The 18,587-nt window shown below is 44.5% G+C and overlaps 2 protein-coding genes across 5 annotated transcripts in view; one reads left to right on the top strand and one right to left on the bottom strand.

Moving 5' to 3' along the window:
* Positions 1–9,697, bottom strand: part of Rsph3 (radial spoke head 3) — a 50,737-nt gene extending 41,040 nt beyond the window's left edge. For 3 of the 4 annotated variants that reach the window (XM_021149937.2, XM_029471404.1, XM_021149938.2), the window contains exons 1-2: positions 9,033–9,603; positions 2,903–2,990 (exon numbers count right to left, since the gene is read on the bottom strand). In XM_021149937.2, coding sequence (XP_021005596.1) covers positions 2,903–2,990; positions 9,033–9,580 — 636 coding nt within the window. In that variant the 5' untranslated portion in view covers positions 9,581–9,603. Of the gene's footprint in view, positions 1–2,902; positions 2,991–9,032 lie in introns of all 4 variants that reach the window. The other variant, XM_021149936.2, reaches the window with a different exon arrangement.
* LOC115029737 (homeobox protein Hox-B4-like) lies at positions 9,530–16,746 on the top strand. Its single transcript, XM_029471405.1, has 2 exons — positions 9,530–9,920; positions 16,553–16,746. Exons 1-2 carry the CDS (start codon positions 9,564–9,566, stop codon positions 16,607–16,609), a joined length of 414 nt encoding a protein of 137 aa, XP_029327265.1. The 5' UTR covers positions 9,530–9,563; the 3' UTR covers positions 16,610–16,746.
* Positions 16,747–18,587: the final 1,841 nt, after the last annotated feature.

Raw genomic sequence — 18,587 nt, forward strand, 5'->3', positions numbered from 1 at the left:
TGTGGTTCTCACTGCAGTGGGTGTGTGTGGTTCTCACTGCAGTGGGTGTGTGTGGTTCTCACTGCAGTGGGTGTGTGTGGTTCTTACAGCAGTGGGTGTGTGTGTGGTTCTCACTGCAGTGGGTGTGTGTGGTTCTCACTGCAGTGGGTGTGTGTGGTTCTTACAGCAGTGGGCTATGTGGTTCTTACTGCAGTGGGCGTGTGTGGTTCTCACTGCAGTGGGCATGTGTATGAGGGAGCTGGGAGCCTCACTCCCCAGGATTCTCTCCTGCCACCTTAGTGGTACTGGGTGCTGGAGTGGTTGTGCTGGTGCTAGTGTCTGGATGTGGCAGGGGCAGGAGGGCAGCAGCACTGACTGCTACTATGTTGTTTCTCTTTGACAGATTAACAACCTAGCTCCCTGCTGGTCTTGTTACCAGCGCTCAGAAGTAGGGCATCACCATGTGTCATCTCCTACGACTTGCCTCACTGGCTGAGTGAGGGTGGAACCCAGCTCCCTGCTCTCCTTTTGTGGACAGTGCCTCAGCAGGAGGAGCAGGGGATGGAGTTGCACTCTTTGCTATGTCCAGTTTGCACTGTCTTGCTGTTTGTGGGGTGGGAATGCTGCCTACATAGCCCAGCCTCACTGACACTGTGGGGAGGGGCAGGGCAGCTTGTCTTTTAGTGTCTGGCTGAAGTATGGGTCTCTCTTAGGGGTGTGTCTGTGGGTGGTATGGGCTTCTCCGGCATCCTGAGCCTGGTGCAGGAGAGGCAGAAAGGTAATATGGAAGGAAAGACATGTGCCTGCTGCTTCTCCACTGAGTCTCAGCCCTGGCAGCCTGGAGTCTGGCAGGGTTTCTGAGAACATGTCTTAGGGTATTTTCAGTCCTAAGAAGGAGGGCCAGGAAGTTCTAGGGCAGATTTTTGTAGTAAGATGCCAATTATTTGAATAAAGGTATGTTTAGAAGGGTTATTCACTTTTTACATTTGTTCTGGGTATATTGTGCTCACTACACTGCTACAGTGACACAATATGTCTCCATCCCATATGTGGGATCTTCCTGAGCGGGCTGTACCAAAGCTGTCTAGAGAAGCTTGTTTTTTAAAAAAATGCAGTTAGGGCTGGAGAGATGGCTCAGTGGTTAAGAGCACTGACCGCTCTTCCAGAGGTCCTGAGTTCAATTCCCAGCAATCACATGGTCACATGGTGGCTTACAATCACCTGTAATGGGATCTGATGCCCTCTTCTTGTTTGTCTGAAGACAGCCACAGTGTACTCATATACATTAAATAAATAATAATTTTTAAAAGTGCACAGTCCTAGCCTAGCAGTGGTGATACACATCTTAAATTCCAGCACTTGGAAGTCACAGGCAGGCAGATTTCTGAGTTCCAGGACAGCCTGGTCTACAGAGTGAGTTCCAGGACAGTCAGGGCTACACAAAGAAACCCTGTGTCAAAAAACCAAACCAAACAAACATACAACCCCTCCATCCCTCAACAATCTCACCCCCCCAAAACAACAATAACAACAACAACAACAAGAAAACAATAAAAAACAATACACAGTCCTGTGTTGTGTTTTTGAGTGTATAAAGAAAAGACACATAAGTAAGACTTTTAGATCAAACAATATCAGTAGTAGAGGATAAGACAATCTAAACAAAACTAAATGTGTCAATGCCAGCCAGTGTGGCCTCATACTAGTGGTAACTGTAAATTGCTTAAATTGATCTGCAACAATTTAGAATAAAAACCCAAAGTCAAAGTTTAGAATCTTTTAGAGGGTCCACTAGAATCTGTTGAATAAAAACAAAATGGGGTTTATTTTAGTAATTATTTATAATTGTGTAAAATAATGTAAAAGTTACTACTTTTCTTTTTTCATGCTGGGAAATCTAATGACTGGTAAAAGGGTTTACCCTTAGAGCAGAGTACAGAAAGCAGGGTTGTTTAGTACACTGTAGAGAGAGCGGCAGGCATGGCAGACTCAATGAACTGATGCCACATCTACTATCCTATGTATACAGCTCCATGGCAGAACATGCCCACACCACTGTGACCAGCACCACTTCCCCTCATACTGTTCACTTGTCTGTAACCGAAGCTCTGGGCCCATCAAACAGTAATTCCTGCAAGTACCACTGGATCCACAAACACATGCACATGCATACATACATAATACACACATATGCACATACACACATGCCTATGCAATGCATACATATGCACATACATACATACATTATATATGTACATCATACACAATACACACGTATGCACATACATACATATTCACATACATATAGACATACTTGGGGGGCAGTGTTGGGGACTCAATTGAAGGCCTTGCACATGTTAGGCAACTGCTTTATCATGATCTACACCTCTAGCTTCTATGTCTTTTAAAAATGCACTCTTCAAGTAATTTATTTTTATTTCATTTTAAAAATGTTTTAGGTGACAGATTAAAATCTGACACAAACGTACAACTGATCTTCAGCACAGATGAAATGAAAGCTGTATTAGGCCACTGTCCTGGTTAGTTTTCACTGTCAACTTGACACCAACCCAGAGTCACCGGGAAGAGAAGAGTCTGACTGAGGGACCACGCAGCTTGGACTTGGTGGTGGCCTTGTCTGCCTAAGGCTGTTTTGACTAATGACTGAGTGAAGGGCTCAGCCCCCTGTGGAAGGCACCATCCCTAGTGTGAGTAAGAAAGTTGGCTGAGTGAGCCAGGTGGAAACATTTCTCCACGGTTTCTGCTCCAACTTCTGCTTCAGCTCCTGCCCTGATTTCTCTCAATAATGGGTTGTGACCCAAAAGTGTAAGCTAAATAAACCTTTTCCCTTTCTAGCTGCTTTTGGTCACAGTGTTTGTTACAACAACAAGATTAAAGTAGGCCAGCCACTCGGTGTGCTTACCACCTGTCCTGTGGGCAGTGCATAGGTGTTGCCTCGGATCACCCTTCTGTCATACATGATGTTCCCATAACTCATAGGTTCTTCAACTCTGTAAGACAGAAAACTCTAAGTGAATGATAGAGTATATATATTACCATTAAGAACCTGTTTCAAAAGAATTTAGATGAAAACTATCTTACAGGGGCTGGAGCGACGGCTTACTGCTGAAGAGCACTTGCTCTCTCCGAAGAGTCAGTTGGTTCCCAGTGTAACTCCAGGTCCATGGAACTGTGTACCTCTGGCACTGTGTACATATACACAAGCAGACCAACCCCCATACACATTCAGCAAATACAAACATCTAAAACTGTACAAAGGAAATAGCAGCACAGTCCACGAAATACAGAGACAGAGCTACGGTTTATGTAATCTGTTTCCCTGTGTAGCCTTAGTTGTCCTGGAACTTACTCTTTAGACCAGGTTCAGAGATCCACCTGTCTCTGCCTCCCAGGCTCTGGGATCAAAGGCCACTACTACCCAGCTAAACATTTAATTTATTACTTACAATAATTTCATGTTGGGAACTATTACTCCTACTGAACTGAAGAGAAACAGAAATGATCTGTCCAGACTCCCCTTGCTGGTAAGACACAGGGGTGTGTTTAGGCTTTAAATACTGAAGGCCATTCAACAATTGTGGAAAGGGCTTAATAAATTGGAGTCTGTCCTAAAAGCTCCATTCAGGGATTGAAATGTACATTTAATAAAGAATCAAGTGTTTAACAGAAAGTCAACTTTACTCTGGAGTCCTTCCGTGCTCTCCTGTGCATAGCTGTGAGACTGGCCTCACTGTCAGCAGTCGGGCTGAGCTGGTAAGACACCGAAGCATCTCTGGAACATGAGCACACAGCATGCTTTTCTGCCCATGCTACTTGGTCTCAGGCAGGGTCCAGCTCAGCTGGACGCTCCTGTGTGGGAGCCCTCTCTTTTCTAGCCCCATGTGTGACGTCCAGAGCCTTACTTACAGTTGTTCCCAGCTACTATCTACACTCCCTAAAGGCTCAGCTTTCTTTTGTCCATAGAGCAGTGCTTCCCAACCTTCCTGATGCTGCAACCCTTTAATACAGTTCCTCATGCTGTAGTGACCTCAACTGTAACAGTATTTCCTTGCTACGTCATAACTCTAATTTTGCTACTGTTATGAATCGTAATCTCTCCTACGTGCCCGTCCACCCACCCCACGGTGGGAGTTGAGGACCCCTATCTTAGATGACCCCATGCATGTGCAAAGCTTCAGTTATAATTGACACTCCAATTCTATTTTACTTTTAGTTAAGTACTCTCAACTTCAGCTGCCTAAAGACATCTTACTAGGATGTCTAGAAGGCAAACTCAAACTAGACTCTCCTCTCATTCCAACTTACTCCTTCAGATGATTTCTACTTCATGAAATGCTGCCAATAACCACAGCTGTCACTTTCTCAAGAACACCGGAGTCATCTAGGACTGCTTTGCCCTATCTGACGTCTGGCGGCGGTCACTGACTTCACGCTGCATTGTCCTCACAGCCTTCCAGGGCTCACTGCCATCTCTATCTTTTACCTGGACTGCCAAAAACCCCTCTTAATCGACTGGGACATTCTTCCTCCGTATGTTCTATATCCACTGACGCCAGTGACATTTTAGAAGAGAGACTGTCCGAGTGGCACTGACTTGGTTAGTGCCTCCTGCTATTAAATAATAAGGGAAAATACCGGTTCAACTATCTATCAAAACAAAAAACCATGACACCAAGTGTTGATAAGGATGTAATGTATTTGTTTAAATATTTTTGGAGGTTTATTGTACTTGTTCACATTAAAATATATGTACGTATATGTAAATGTTCCCATTCCTAAGAACCTGCCTCAGAAGCAAAAGGCCCATACATACAGGTGTCTGCCAAACCTCATTCTTTGTAGCAACAGCTAGCTGCAAAGCGAGCATCGATCAACAGTGCAAAGTTTGAACAATGATGGTTACACCCGTACTCTGCATTGCCATGATACCATGGAAAACAACTGAGCATTCCGATTACTAGGAAGGCAGAAGAGAATCAGCTTTGTGTATGTTACTGTTGCCATGACATAGACTGTGATGGTTCATTTTGACTTGACTGACTGGCCTGAGAGATGCCCAGGAGATTAGTGAACCGGACTTCCAGGTGTCGGCACTGGTCCAGAGGTGATTAGGTCAGGAGCTTTCTGACTCAATCAGTAATTTAGTCCACTGGTGGATTCAGAATTTGAACAGACTATGGAGAAGTGGAGTATAAAAAGTTGGCTTTAATGGATGAAGTCATTAGGAGTAGGGCACTGGAGGGTACATCTTGGCTCTGACTCTTTCCTGTTAGTTCCTCCTCTGCTTTCTGGCCGCCATGAAGTGAGCATCTGTTTGCTCACACACCTTCCACCACGGTGCTCTGCCTCACCTCTGCAACATGGAGCCAATGACCATGCAACAGATTTCCCGTTGGCTAAAATAAATCCTCTCCCTCCTCTGCTAGTTTTCTTGGTGTTGTGTGTGTCCAGTCTTACATACACAGACACACACACACACACAGGTGGTATGTGTGTCCATGAGAAGCCATGAATTTGAATATAAATATGTGAGCCTGAGAAGAAGTACAGATAAATGCATACAAAACAGGTAACAATGGCTTGCCTTAACGAGAGGCCGAGAGGGGGACTGAGGTATACATCATAAGAACACCCAGGCATTAATGCACTATTAGATGCTTTTTATGAACATGTGCATGTTCATAAAAAGAAAATACTAGAAAAATATATTTAAAGCTTATTTAATATAAAAAAGAACAACAGACAGTGGCTAAACAGTGAAGATGCAAAAGCGAGCAGGAGATGATTAACTGTCTTCATTCATCTACCGTTAGCCTCTCTTGTTTCTATAAAGGTACTTTACACTTATAAGCTGAAAACCAACAATGAGGATAATTTAACCCCACCCCTACCCCAGCTGTCACCTTTTCTCCTCCTCTGCCCTCTCTGTTTCCAGCACCACTAGCATAAAAAGGAAAGCTGACCAGAGCCTCTCTTGTTGGCTTCACACAGCTTGCCCCTGCTACTCTCCCATACCTATATGGGTCCCTCTCCTGCTCTCCCTGTTTTCTAGCCACATTGGCCTTTCAGAGTCTTCAAACAGCCTTGACTTCTCTCTCTCTCTCTCTCTCTTATGGGAGTTTTGAACATGTGATTTCTTCTAATCTCCAAATCCATTTGGCTATTTCTGCAGATCCTTCTACACGCCCCCCAAGCTCTCACAGGAATGGTGGCCTTCTATGCCCTCCCAGCATGCGTTGCTTCTCTGTTGGTATAGCAGTGACATGTTTAGTGCCCGGTTTTTGAAATTTTTGGTAGATTCTTAAGGGTAATGCCACAGACTTTTTCCATAAGGTTTTGTTGGTGCAAAATTATTTATTTCCTGTGTAACCTCCTTGGGGGTGCAGTTTTCCTCCTAGTACCTTCTGTAGGGTTGAGTTTGTGGATAGATACTGTGGATGGCATCATTCCATGGTCTGGAGTGCTATAGAGGATAAAAAGGGGGAAAGCAAGGTGAATACCGGCACTCATCTTTCTTTGCTTTGTGATGCGATGTCCACAGCCATGTCACTTTCCCTGCTGCGATGCATCCCCTTGAACGGGAAGCCAAAATAAACTCTTCCTCTGTTAGGTTTGCTTCTGTGCAGTATCTGGTCATAGCAACCAGACAGAGGAAACTAATAGAGCCCTACTCCAGCCTCTGCTCTGTCCTCACAGCTTCTCTGACTCAGCCTCCCTGCCTCCTTTCACTTGTGTGGGCTCCCTGAGACAGGGTCCCACTCAGACAATTCAGGATAACCTCCTCATTTTAACGTCTGAAATTTAACTGTATGAGTAAGAGCCTTTGCCCTCACAAGGTAATGCATCCCCAGGTTCTGGGGATGATGTGAGGACGTCTCTAGGAAGCTGTCAGCACTCTGTCTGTCATGACAGTGCTAAGCTCCATTTGGTCTGTGTCAGGATATCTCTAGGAAGCCGTCAGCACTCTGTCTGTCTGTCAGGACAGTGCTAAGCTCCATTTGGTCTGTGTCAGGATATCTCTAGGAAGCCGTCAGCACTCTGTCTGTCTGTCAGGACAGTGCTAAGCTCCATTTGGTCTGTGTCAGGATATCTCTAGGAAGCCGTCAGCACTCTGTCTGTCTGTCAGGACAGTGCTAAGCTCCATTTGGTCCGTGTCAGACAAAAGGGATAGTGCAGTGTTTTTCACTTCTTGGAATTAAAAATACTCACTAGAAAGTTCACATGCTCTTTACCAGGAGCTTGTGAAACAAGGCTGGCACTTTTTGGTTTGGGCACAAGCCTATAGGTGAATTTAACTGTGTTTATGTCTGCTGAGTGAAATACTTGGGATGAGAAGTATTTCTGATTTTTTTTCTCAGTTTGGAATATCTGCATGTAAATGACTCAAATGTAAGCATGTTTCATACATGCCTACATACATAGCCTGGAGATAATTACATACAGTTTTTTTTTTAAACTGTATCTGTATTCTGACTATGACAAGTCACCATAATATCTTATGTGGAATTTTCTGCTGTGGTATTGTGGTACTCAAAGATCTTTAGGTTTGGGGACTGGCAGGATTGCTCAAGGGTTAAAAGCCCACACTGCTCTTGTAGAGGAGTAGAGTTTGGTTCTCAGCACTCATGGTTCCCAGCACTCATTGGTTCCCAGCAGCTCACAACCATCTGCAACTCCAGCTCCGGGGGCTCTGATGGCCTCTTCTGGGGTCCACTGACACCTGCACCCCATGCACACACACACAGACATTCACATAGACATCTAAAAATCTTCAGGCTTCCAGATTAGGGATGCCCATTCTGTTAAAACTTCTTGTCTGTAAACAAGAGAACCTGTATTCAAATGCTTTTTTTTTCCAGGATTTTAAATTTATTGTGTCACAAAAAGGCAGAAGCCCTTAAACCACATCTGGCTTGTACTGTTTTTAAATTTTTAACTTTCTCCGAGGAAAAAAATGAGATATTCCCATTTCTGTGTTGGTGAAATTGGCTTCTCATATCTAAATATAATACTGGGATTCCGCCCAGTCACATATCTAATCAAGATAACTTGTAATTTCTCTCCCTTTAAACACAGTTATACAGTCTAGCCATGTGTTACCTGGAAAACTTACTTACTAAGGTCAAGGTCGCTATAGAAACTTTTGAACGAGACTGGACTAAGGAGGTACTTTGTAGGACAGAGGCATACTGACCTTGAGATAACGACTCTGTGGATGTGGCTATACAGTCAATCACCAACAGTTAGCTAACCACACCCCCAGAATACGCTCACTTCCAGGGTTATCATGGTCTTATGATTAAGGGTCTCAATTAAGCTACTTTGTAACCACTTTCATGAAACATTTGCTATGGTTTCTGCATTGCTTTGATACACAGATAAGTTAGTCAACATGTTACTTCAACATAAAAAACAACTTGTTACAAAAAAAATTCAGACATCCTATTGCTTCTGCCTCTGGGATAACAGGTCTGTCTCAGGCCTGGCCGAGGGTTACACGTGCTCAACCACCACTTCAATTTACACTAGGCACTTCCTATGTGTTAGGCAAGTTCTGGGTGAGCAAAAGGTGTAGAGCGAAAGCTTGCATTCTCAAACCCTGCTATTCCAAATCGTGAAGCTTATAGAAAGAACTCTGAAGTCTTTATTACATATACAGGCCTGAATATTTGCAAACATTCACTAGGGTAACTGTATGTTTTATGGTCATGCATGGAGGGCTAACCTAATTCCACCCAGACTTGTATGAAAGGCTAGCTTTATGTGGCTGGCTCTCTCAGTTGGTACATGCTATTCTCTGTGCTTCATTTTCCTCATCTGCATGATGGAGTGACACCAACTTGGCCGAACTGTGGACTAAGAATGTGTAGGTGAATGCCCCCGTATGGTGTTTGATGGTGTCCATAACTATTCGTGTACGTGTAGTGGCTCAGACCAGCTGTGCCTCTGTTTAACCACATAGATGTGTAGACTCGGGAAAGCAGAAGGGATGCAAAAACGGAGACCAGACAGGAGCTACTTTGGTCACTCACGGCTGCAAAATGCTGTCTCGGTAGCGGCGGCGCTGGCAAGCCACGGCCCGGGGCCTGCTGGTATAGGTGTAGGTGCCTGAGGCCTCGGCTGTCCGAGGGTTACGGTCTGTCATCGCCGACGCCATGTTGAGCGTCGAACTGCTTCCCTTTCTGTGAAGGTGGGCTCTGAAACAGGTGGGGGCTAAGGAGTCGTCGTAGTCGGAGACTTGTAAGTAGTGCCAAGGGCAGGGATGCTGCGACCCGAGAGGACGCCGCTCTCGGGGAAGCGGGCGGGACGCGAGGGGGCCCCAGCAGCAGGTTGCTGGTACCCTCGGGTTTCTCCCGGGAACTTGGAGCGAGTCAGTCGCGCCCCCATCGGTTGCCGAGCAACCCGAGGTTCCGCCTGGAGGCAGGAACTCCAGGCAGTTCCGGCCAGCTGGGTTTCCGGAAGGGTCTGTAGTAAAGGGCACTTCCGGCTCGCGGCCCCGCCCACCTGCTGGTCGTCGGGCGCGCTCGTGCAGTGGCGGCTTCTTGGCAGGCAGGGCCGCCCAGATGTTGGTGGCGGCCATTGGGGCGAAGGTAACGCCGTTTGGCCCGGCGCGGGGGCTGCTGTCAGCGCCATCCCAGCAGGCCCATGTGCTCCTGATCTTTCAAGGGCCGCCCCCAGTCGTTTCTTCTCCTGCCACGCCGCCGCGCCCCCCGCTCCTCGCTCCCCGGGCGGTGACACGCCCTTGGCAGCCTGGCTCCCCGCTCTGTTACGCGCTGGGGCAGAGGCGGGCGGGGCGGGCTGTCTCCTTTTTCCCGGTTCCTCCTCCGCTAACTGGCGTGAATTGCCACGCCTGCCTTTTCCACTCACCTTGGGCTCTCATTGGGCCATCCTTTGGACCTGTAACTTTTGCAAAGGGTTGGGTAGGTTGTTGATCAAGCAGGGTACCTTTATGCTTTCATCCTGCAGGCGCCCAAGAGCGAAGCGTTTTAGGATTTAATTTTAGAACTTTAAAGAGGTTAAATTTTTTTTTTTAATGTGTAAAGTGTATGCATCCCTTGTGATTACGTGGGTTTGCAGTTAACACCTTCAGTGCAGCTAAGTCCTGCCTTGGCTTTAATCGCTCTTCTGCAGTGTACTAGCCCAGCAACACGTGGGCGAATGGTTATAATTTTTGTGCATATACGCTTTGTTTTTCCAGTCTACAGAAGTAGAAATTATCCCTTAGGGTTTGTAAGGATTTAAAGTGTTAATTGAAGCTTCAGTACTTAGAACTGTACCTGCAAGTTTACCGTTTAAAGCAGACAGTCACCATTCTATAAGTATACTAAAAAGTGCGTGGTAAATGCTGTAGACAGACACTGCTGAAGACTTTCAGTCTGACTGATTTTGAGGAATCTTTTGAGAAAGTGACATTGAAGTGAATATAATGTCGAGGTTTTGCATCTGGGGAAAAGGTACTTCTTGAATGTCACGGATGGGGCCATTTCTTAGAGGCTAAAAGCAAGCTTGTCGATCTGAGTTTGCACCAGAACCCACATGGAGTAGCAGAGACAAAATTCAGACTCACACACTAACAAGTGGGTGTGATCAGAGGTTCATAAGTCTGAGATGTAGAAATCCAGGAGGGTGTGTGTAGACGACTTGCAGAAATACTAAAGAAAAGTTGACATAGGTTTGTAGAAATGTTGAACAGTTTATCAGAATGTTTTTGCCCCCTTGGAACAGGAAACCAGTTCCAAACAGCTAAAGCAATAAAGTGTACTTTCACTTAATTTCAGAGATAAAATCTGGGCTTTGAGCACCCTGTTGTCCAGGAGGAAGGGGGAGCAAATGAGTTATTTAACTAGGAAAGAGTGGGTACTGAGTGGGTAGCTGTGCCATCCAAGCCATACCTGGGGTTTATTAATAACGTGATAGCTACTAAACGTTTGTTCTGTAGGTTTCTACCCACAGTCTGCTTCTCTTTATTTGACTCCCAGGGCAATCTCATTTACTTCTTTGGTTATAGTAGCACTTATATATTTGTGACAATAAAATCTTTTGTGGAGAGTCTCTCTCAGGTGACAATCCCAGATATCTGTGTTCTGCTTGATTGTCTTGCATCCAGTTGTCTGAGATGCAATGATTTGGCCAAAGGGTTTTGAGTATTTGCTATATGACCAGCACTAGTCAGTCATTGGAAACTAAAGGTTTAGAAGTTTTGTTTGTCTTTTTTTTTTTTTTAATTTAACACTTTTGCCTGTGTGGAATTTATATTTTGATAGATGAATCGTAAAAACAAGGCAAGGGAGCAAAATATAGCTGTTATAAGAACCAAGAGAAAAAAAATGCAGCGTGAAAGGTTAGGTATAGGGAGGGAGGGAGGGATTTTAGGCTCGTTAGAGAAGGCTGAAGAAGGATGCTCTTCTCCCAGCAAAGGTGAGAAGGGATGAAGTAATGAAACTTCAGACTGGCAGAACATTCCGGATCAAGAAAGCAGCAGGAACAGTGTTCTCAACGTCAGGCGTGCTCGAAGACATAGAGTGGGTGGAGCCTTGAGGAGGAGGGAAAATGACATCACTAACCACGTTGCCAGTTCCAAAAGTCAGTGCGAAGGCTTGGGCATTTACTCGGAGGTTTGAGTAGGAGTTTGACAATTTGTTTAAAAAGGACCCTTCCGACTCGGGTTTCTTCATTGAGAACCAGCTACTCTGCAGCAGAGGCAAGGAGACTGCTACCCGGTTTTCCTGGCCAAGAGCGGGACAGAAACTAGCATTCAGGAGGCAGATAATCTGGGGAGATGCCTGCGCTGTCCTGAAGGCCACCGCAACAAATGGACCGGACATGGTCACACGAGAAGGAAAGAAGCCAAAGGCGATTCTTAAGGGCTATGGGTAAATGTTGCACAGTGTGCAGAAAAACTTGCCCAAATGCCTTGGCTGATTTTGTCCAGAGAGGATTAAGTTAATTACTTATTTTTATACTGAGGCTCACCCTCAGGTCCTCAAGCATGCTAGCCAGGCCAGTGCTCAATCAACGAATGTACTGTCCCAGTTTAAGGATCTGACCTTACTGTAACTGGCAGTTAAGAGTAAGAGAAGATGGCCTTAAGGATTTAGACGTTTCGTGTGTGCATTTTATTGTCTTTTTCCTTGTTGTTCCATCTTTGGATGAACTCGAACTGTGTATGTAATTATTTTTTTTCATTTCATCGTAGAATTCAGCAGGTAACTAATTAAAAGCCAAGCAGATTATCAGGCTGTCCTCATTACAGCCCTTTCAGTCCTGGTTGTGATTCTCAACTCCAGTTTTTCTCTTCCTACATTAGAAAGGCTCTAGGTCGTAGCTTTGTGCTTGACTTAAATGCCCTGCACAGAAGTTAACAAAATGTTTTGAAGAGGGAAAGCAACAGGAAGTTCTGTACTACTTCCCGTGTTTCTCCCCTGCCTGGGATTCTAGTCCTTTAAACCCTGGATATACCAGCCAGTCTCCATAATGGGGATTTTAACACACCAGACACTATGCTCCATACTTTACATATGTAATTTCATTTAGTTGTAATGATACCAATTCTAACATTCCCATTTGTCAGGCAGAACTGAAATCTGAAAGGACCTTAGCAAGGTCATAAGTAGGGCAGTGACAGGTAGGATTGAATGCTTGTCTGTTTGATCCCACCCTTGCACAGTGTCAGCTGCTGGTGCTCATGGTCTCAGTCCTGGGACCTCCTGGTTCTTACTTCCTTTGCAGTCTCCCTTTCCTGCTTCTCATTCCCCATATTTCAATAGCCACACAGTCCAGACTCCTTTTTTTTTTTTTTGCCTCCTCAATGGTTCTTTATTCTTTTTAATATGTTCTACTTTTAGAGATAAAGTGTCCCTATGTAGCTGGCCTCAAACTCACAATCCTCCTGCCTCAGCCTCCCAGGTGCTGGGCCTACAGGTGTGTGTCACCACACCTGGGTCTTCTGTTTTTGCATCTTTCCAGCCTTTGCTTGATTGTCTTGCTCCTTTCTGCCTTATGGAACCACAGAACGTCACGGCTGAGATGGGGCTCTGACCATGCCTCTTCCCTCCTCTGATACCCATTACCACATTGCTGACAGGTTCAGGGCCCTTACATTATACCCCAGACAGCACTGTTAGCTTCCTGCCTGCCTTCTGACCACAGGTGCTGTAGCACTGCCTGGCAGACTTGGGCAGCATCTCCCTTCCATGCTGCTCAGTGCTTCCTCCTCGGTCCTTCTCCCAGGTTATTTTCTGTTGACATTTCAGATCTCAGCTTCTTCCATAGTTTTCTCCATGAAGGGACTTCTGATCTTCTGGCTTATGCTCTTCTAGCCTTCAGTCACATGTGCGACTTTTCCTCAGCACGAGGCATTGAGTAGGGCTCACGGATGCACTGTTTCCGCAGTGAGGCCATGTGCTTACTGAGGGATTAGGTCCTATTGGTGTCTGCACCCTTGCTGAGTAGATTGAGTTTGCTGACTGAGTCGCCTCAGCGGTGTGCATTTTACCCAGGAAAGGAAGGAGCATCTCCTCTCTCTTTGGTGTGAGTAGTTTGAGCAACTGAGTGCAGCTTCCAAATGTTTCCACGTACAGAGAACAGAAGACAAGAGAGCTTGCTTGGGAGGTTCACTGTTCAGCGAACACTAAGCAGCTCCATGGAACCAGGTAAACCCATGAGCTCTGGGGAAACACGGAACTTTCTTCCTAATATCGAGGGTTAGATAATAGGCAAGTGAACCAGAAAAGGAAGAAAGTGAAGCCAAAGTGCTTAGATGAAAACATGACACGTTACAGAAGGTCAGACCAAGGGGCTGCTTTGGATTAAAAGGCAGAAAAAGCCCAAGGAAATAACATTCAACAGAGACTGGTGTGACGCAGAAAAGACTCAGCACATAGTGTGTGCTGGGTGAGCAGGCCAGGCAGAAGGTGATGGTCAGGTCACTGTTTATAAGCAAGCTTGTTATATTGAGGAGCTGAAGGTGACCAGAATTAGGAGTTCCGAGGGGGGGTGGGGGAGTTGGGATTGAGCTGTGAGAGTGTCTGAGGTGGTGAGCAGTCAGATACTTCTAGCCTGGAGCTAGAACAGTAGCAGAGAAAATAGAAGAGGTGCATTTGGGATATTTTGGAAATTTAAGATAACATTGTGTTTTAGCTTTAACTCTTGAGAGGACACATCTAGGGTCATCAGGAAGGGATCAGTTAAAGGATTGCCCAGATTGCATTGACTTGTGGGCATGTCTGTAGGGGGATGGATTGTCTCGGTTGCATTCATTAATGTATAGAGCTCAGTCCACTGCTGGAAGCACCATTCCCTTGGCAGGTGGTCCTGGGCTGTATCTCTAAGCATGGGTCTATAACCAAGCCAGCAAGCAGCATTCCTCTATGGTGTCCTGCTTTACGTTCCTGCTTGTTTTCCTGCTCTGACTTCCCTCAACAATGGATTAACCTATAAGATGAAATAAATCCTTTCCTTCCCTGAGTTGCCTTTGGTCATGAGTTGTATTTGTCACTGCAGCAGAATGAAACTGGAATACTTAGTAAAGCATTATATATGGGGTGAGGACTAGACAGACACAGGAGGGTCGCCATGCTTCCAACTCAAGTGAAATAAAAACATACACACAGTTCACTGAGATGCTGTCAGAGGGATGAGATGCCTAGAGTTCCCTTCTGGATACGCTACTTCTGAAATTGATGGCCACTGTCATGTTGGCAGGTTATAGCTGTGAATGACCAGTTCCACAGAAAGGTTGGAGTAGAGAGAAAGTTGGTGTTTAGAGAGGGCCAAAGACATGACGGGCAGACAAGCAAGAGAATGTGGTCTGTGGAAAGCTTCCTACGTTTTCACGCTCGTGTATGAAAATATGTGACAGATTTTCCACACTGATGATCTTAAACATCTACATGCTACTATCAACTTCAAAAGCTAAAGCCAGTAAATCCCTCTAAACTTGAAATGTTGAAAGGCATCCCAGTATTAACCACACTCAAAGAAAACTTCTGTCCTTTTCTACAGGAAACGTTAAAAAATATAATAGATGCATGTATATATTTTAATATATGATATATTGATATATACATGTATATACATATATATTAAAATGTGTATCTTATATATTTCTTCTTAGGAAGAAAGTACTTAAATAGTCTTTAGTTAATACACAGAGAAATGTATTGGGAAGTTGATAAAAATGTATTCTATTCAAGTGGAAATTTTTGTGAATTTTTCTAGTCTTCTTCAGTTTATAATTCATAATGTGCTTTTCATCCTGGATAAGCATCTGCATTTGTGATTTAATTTGTATCTGCAAGTGTTTCTTTTTCCTATAGAAAAACTCCAGAATCATGTAAACATTGGGTCCTTTGAACTTCATTCTGGCCCATAGGAGCCTGGCTTTCAGGCTGATGGTGGTGTGCCAGAGGTTCCTTGAATCTGTTGGTGATTCTCAGAACTATAGACCTGCTGCTTTTCAACTTCCTACAGAACTGAGAGCCAGACAGGATGTTCTGATCATTTCCTTTTGATCTAACAGCTTTGGTGATTCTCTCTAGTAAGAGCCAGGGGGAGCACGCGCTCACCAGTCAGAGTAAAACCGTGACTCAGAGTGTGCAGAATAGCGCCCGTCTTCTTGGGAAGTTTTCAGTATCAAAACATGTTGTGTATTTGAGTGAAAAGTAAAATTCACATCCAGTGGATGGAACTTTCTTGTAAGAAGATATAAAACCCCCTAACACTTTCTATTCTTGAAAATGAGAGTTATTTTTGGCAAAGGATTTGAGACTTGAGTGCATATATATATTTTTAAATTGGTAGGTTATGCTAAAGCCTCTGATTCTGTGATTTCATTCACCGGTTTTCATCTTCCCCTAAACTATGTGCCGTGGTTTTAAAAACACAGGACGTGTGGGCTGGAGGAATTAAAAGTACTTTTAGATTTGCAAAATTTTAATTTAAAGCCATGAGTTTCTTTGTCTTAATATCTGCTTTGTTGATTGGATTATTTTGTGGTTTTAAAAACATTTCAGATTTGTAAAACAGAACAGACTTACTACAGAAGGAGCATAGAATCAGAATCCAGCCCAGAACATTGCCCCTTCTCTTGGGAAACAGGCACAGGAGGGCCTGCACTGTTAGGGGATAGGCTGGCTCTTGATCGTTTCACTGATGCAGGGTGGTTTGATCTGAGTACTGTAGCGCAATGTTATGGGATTTTTATTGTGGTTGGAAATAATATGGTATGGCACTTGAATTGTGTTATTCCTAAGAATAACTTCCTAAGACTTGGGTGCCTAAATCTTTAACAGACAGTAAACTTCCTCAGCCGCAGGCCTCCGCCCACTGAGGTTTATACAGCTGAAATCTGTTCCTTTGGGACTTATACTACAGAAGATCGACCAACAACTCTTTTAAAGATTGGGATCATTTGTCTAGTCAACAAAAATTATAGCAGACTGTAGTAGCAAAAATACCCCTGTAAATTGTAAAATTGTGCATCTTACTTTAGAGAGATCCCCTCTCAAATGTCTGTGCTGCTGTAACTAAATCCAACTGTTCTTGCCTTAAGGATCATCACAGGCGACGGCTTGCGGGTAGACATTCCTTCTCTTACCTGGAATCTTAGACAGATCATTTCTAAAATGGTTTCAAGTGTGACTTGTGGGGATTGATGCCTGACTACTCATACCCGCAGGAGAGAGAAAACTTCTAAAATGTCATGTCACTCCTGGAGATTAAAGACATTTGTGAATGAACTTGATAATAAATATTGCTGGACATGGAAAACCACAGAAAATTACTGAGAGAAATCCTAAAATGGCTAAACGAGGGCTTCATTCATTTTCATTTGGTTTACTGTGTTTTACCGATACTGTTGATTTTTAGGTTTTAGCTTATGTCCTGTGTCTTTAGATTTTTAAATCATGTTGTAAAGGCCTGTTTTATTCTGAGGTTATCGAAGAAGCTTATTCCTATTTATTCTAGAACTCTGAATTTTCTATTTCACATGCTTAATTAAATCTTCTATCCCCCTAGAATTCAATCTGGAGTGCACTGGGAGACACTGTTGCGGTGTTTTATTTCCTCAGACAGCCATTCCTCTTAGACTGTCTACAAAGTGTCTGTGCTTCCCACAGTTTGACTGTCAGCACTATGAGCTGAGCCTTGTCTCTGTTCCCTCCTGTGGGTTGGAGTCTCTCCAAGCTGCCATCCCCACCCCCACCCCCCCACCCCCACCCCCGTTTCCTTGAGCATGGCTTAAAGTAAGTCAGGGCCCTTTCCTGTCATTTTCCCTGTCTTCAATTCTTGTTGATTTGAGATTGGAGATAGATGAGATGCGGTCTTTACATGAGTTTATTGCATTGTAGTGAGTAACACAAACCCAGAAGCAAACCCAAGCAACCCTTATAGTAGCTAGAAGGCCCAGCAGACCTCCTCTCAGTGCTTTCCATAGATCCGGGGTCACAGGCACACATAGCCACACCCAGCTTTTAATGGGAGCGCTAGGTCTGATCTTGGGTCTTCATGCTTGTGCAATAAGTATCTCTACACGCTGAGCCATCTCTCTGGTCCCCATATTTAGCCTGTATTCTGTAGCAGAGAAAGTACAGTGTCTCAGCCTATACTCAAGATATTGCTAAGTGATTCACTGTCTTCTCTAGCAAGCTGTGTACACGCTGGCCTCCTCACTCTTTCCCCTCTTGCAGAAGAGGAGTCAAAACCACAGAATTCAATTAATGAACCTTCAGCTACCTGAGAGCCTATCCAATGTGGCTTCATGTGTGGTTGATAGGAGGAAAGCACGCATTGGCAGCTCTCCCAACAAGATTATAACCAGGCGTTTATATAATTATTTTTTTACATTTTTTAAAAGAATTATGTAATTATTATTATATATAAGAACACTGTAGCTGTCTTTAGACACACCAGAAGAGGGTATCATATCTCTTTATAGATGGTTGTGAGCCACCATGGGGTTGCTGGGATTTGAACTCAGGATCTCTGGAAGAGCAGTCAGTGCTCTTAACCACTGAGCCATCTCTCCAGTACCCTAATTATTCTTTGAAGTGTGCATTAATATAAACAATATTAGACATTCCCATCCCCAGAATTTACAAGCACTGTGGCTATTAGCCATTGCTTGGTACATTAATGTTGCCAAACCTAGCTACTGACCCCAACTACTGCGGGACCTGCCATCGTGCCGTGCGCTTACCGGGCTTAAGCTTTAAGCAACTGCTCTTGCCTCTAGCAAACATTCCCAATTTTGGTCAATTTCCCTAAGCCAACATATCCAGGTCAGCGTCAATTTATTTAAGTCCTAGGGTCAGGGACAGTGTGTGCTTTTGAAAATAATTACAGTACATTGTGTGTCACGCTCCTGCCCATCCCCTCTTTATAGGAGGAAAATAATTTCTTTTTCTTTTCTTTTTTTTTTTTGGTTTTTCGAGACAGGGTTTCTCTGTGTAGCCCTGGCTGTCCAGGAACTCACTCTGTAGACCAGGCTGGCCTCGAACTCAGAAATTCGCCTGCCTCTGCTTCCCAAGTGCTGGGATTAAAGGCGTGTGCCACCAATGGACCTTGCTAACACCCAGTGTCCGACT

Source organism: Mus caroli, chromosome 17 (genome assembly GCF_900094665.2).
Source record: "Mus caroli chromosome 17, CAROLI_EIJ_v1.1, whole genome shotgun sequence".
Lineage (NCBI taxonomy): Eukaryota > Metazoa > Chordata > Mammalia > Rodentia > Muridae > Mus > Mus caroli.

Coding starts and splice junctions, on each gene's coding strand:
- LOC115029737 (XM_029471405.1), top strand. CDS start 9,564: ATGTTGGTGGCGGCCATTGGGGCGAAGGTAACGCCGTTTGGCCCGGCG. Junction 9,921..16,552: donor TAACTTTTGCAAAGGGTTGG/GTAGGTTGTTGA, acceptor TCTTGCCTTAAG/GATCATCACAGGCGACGGCT.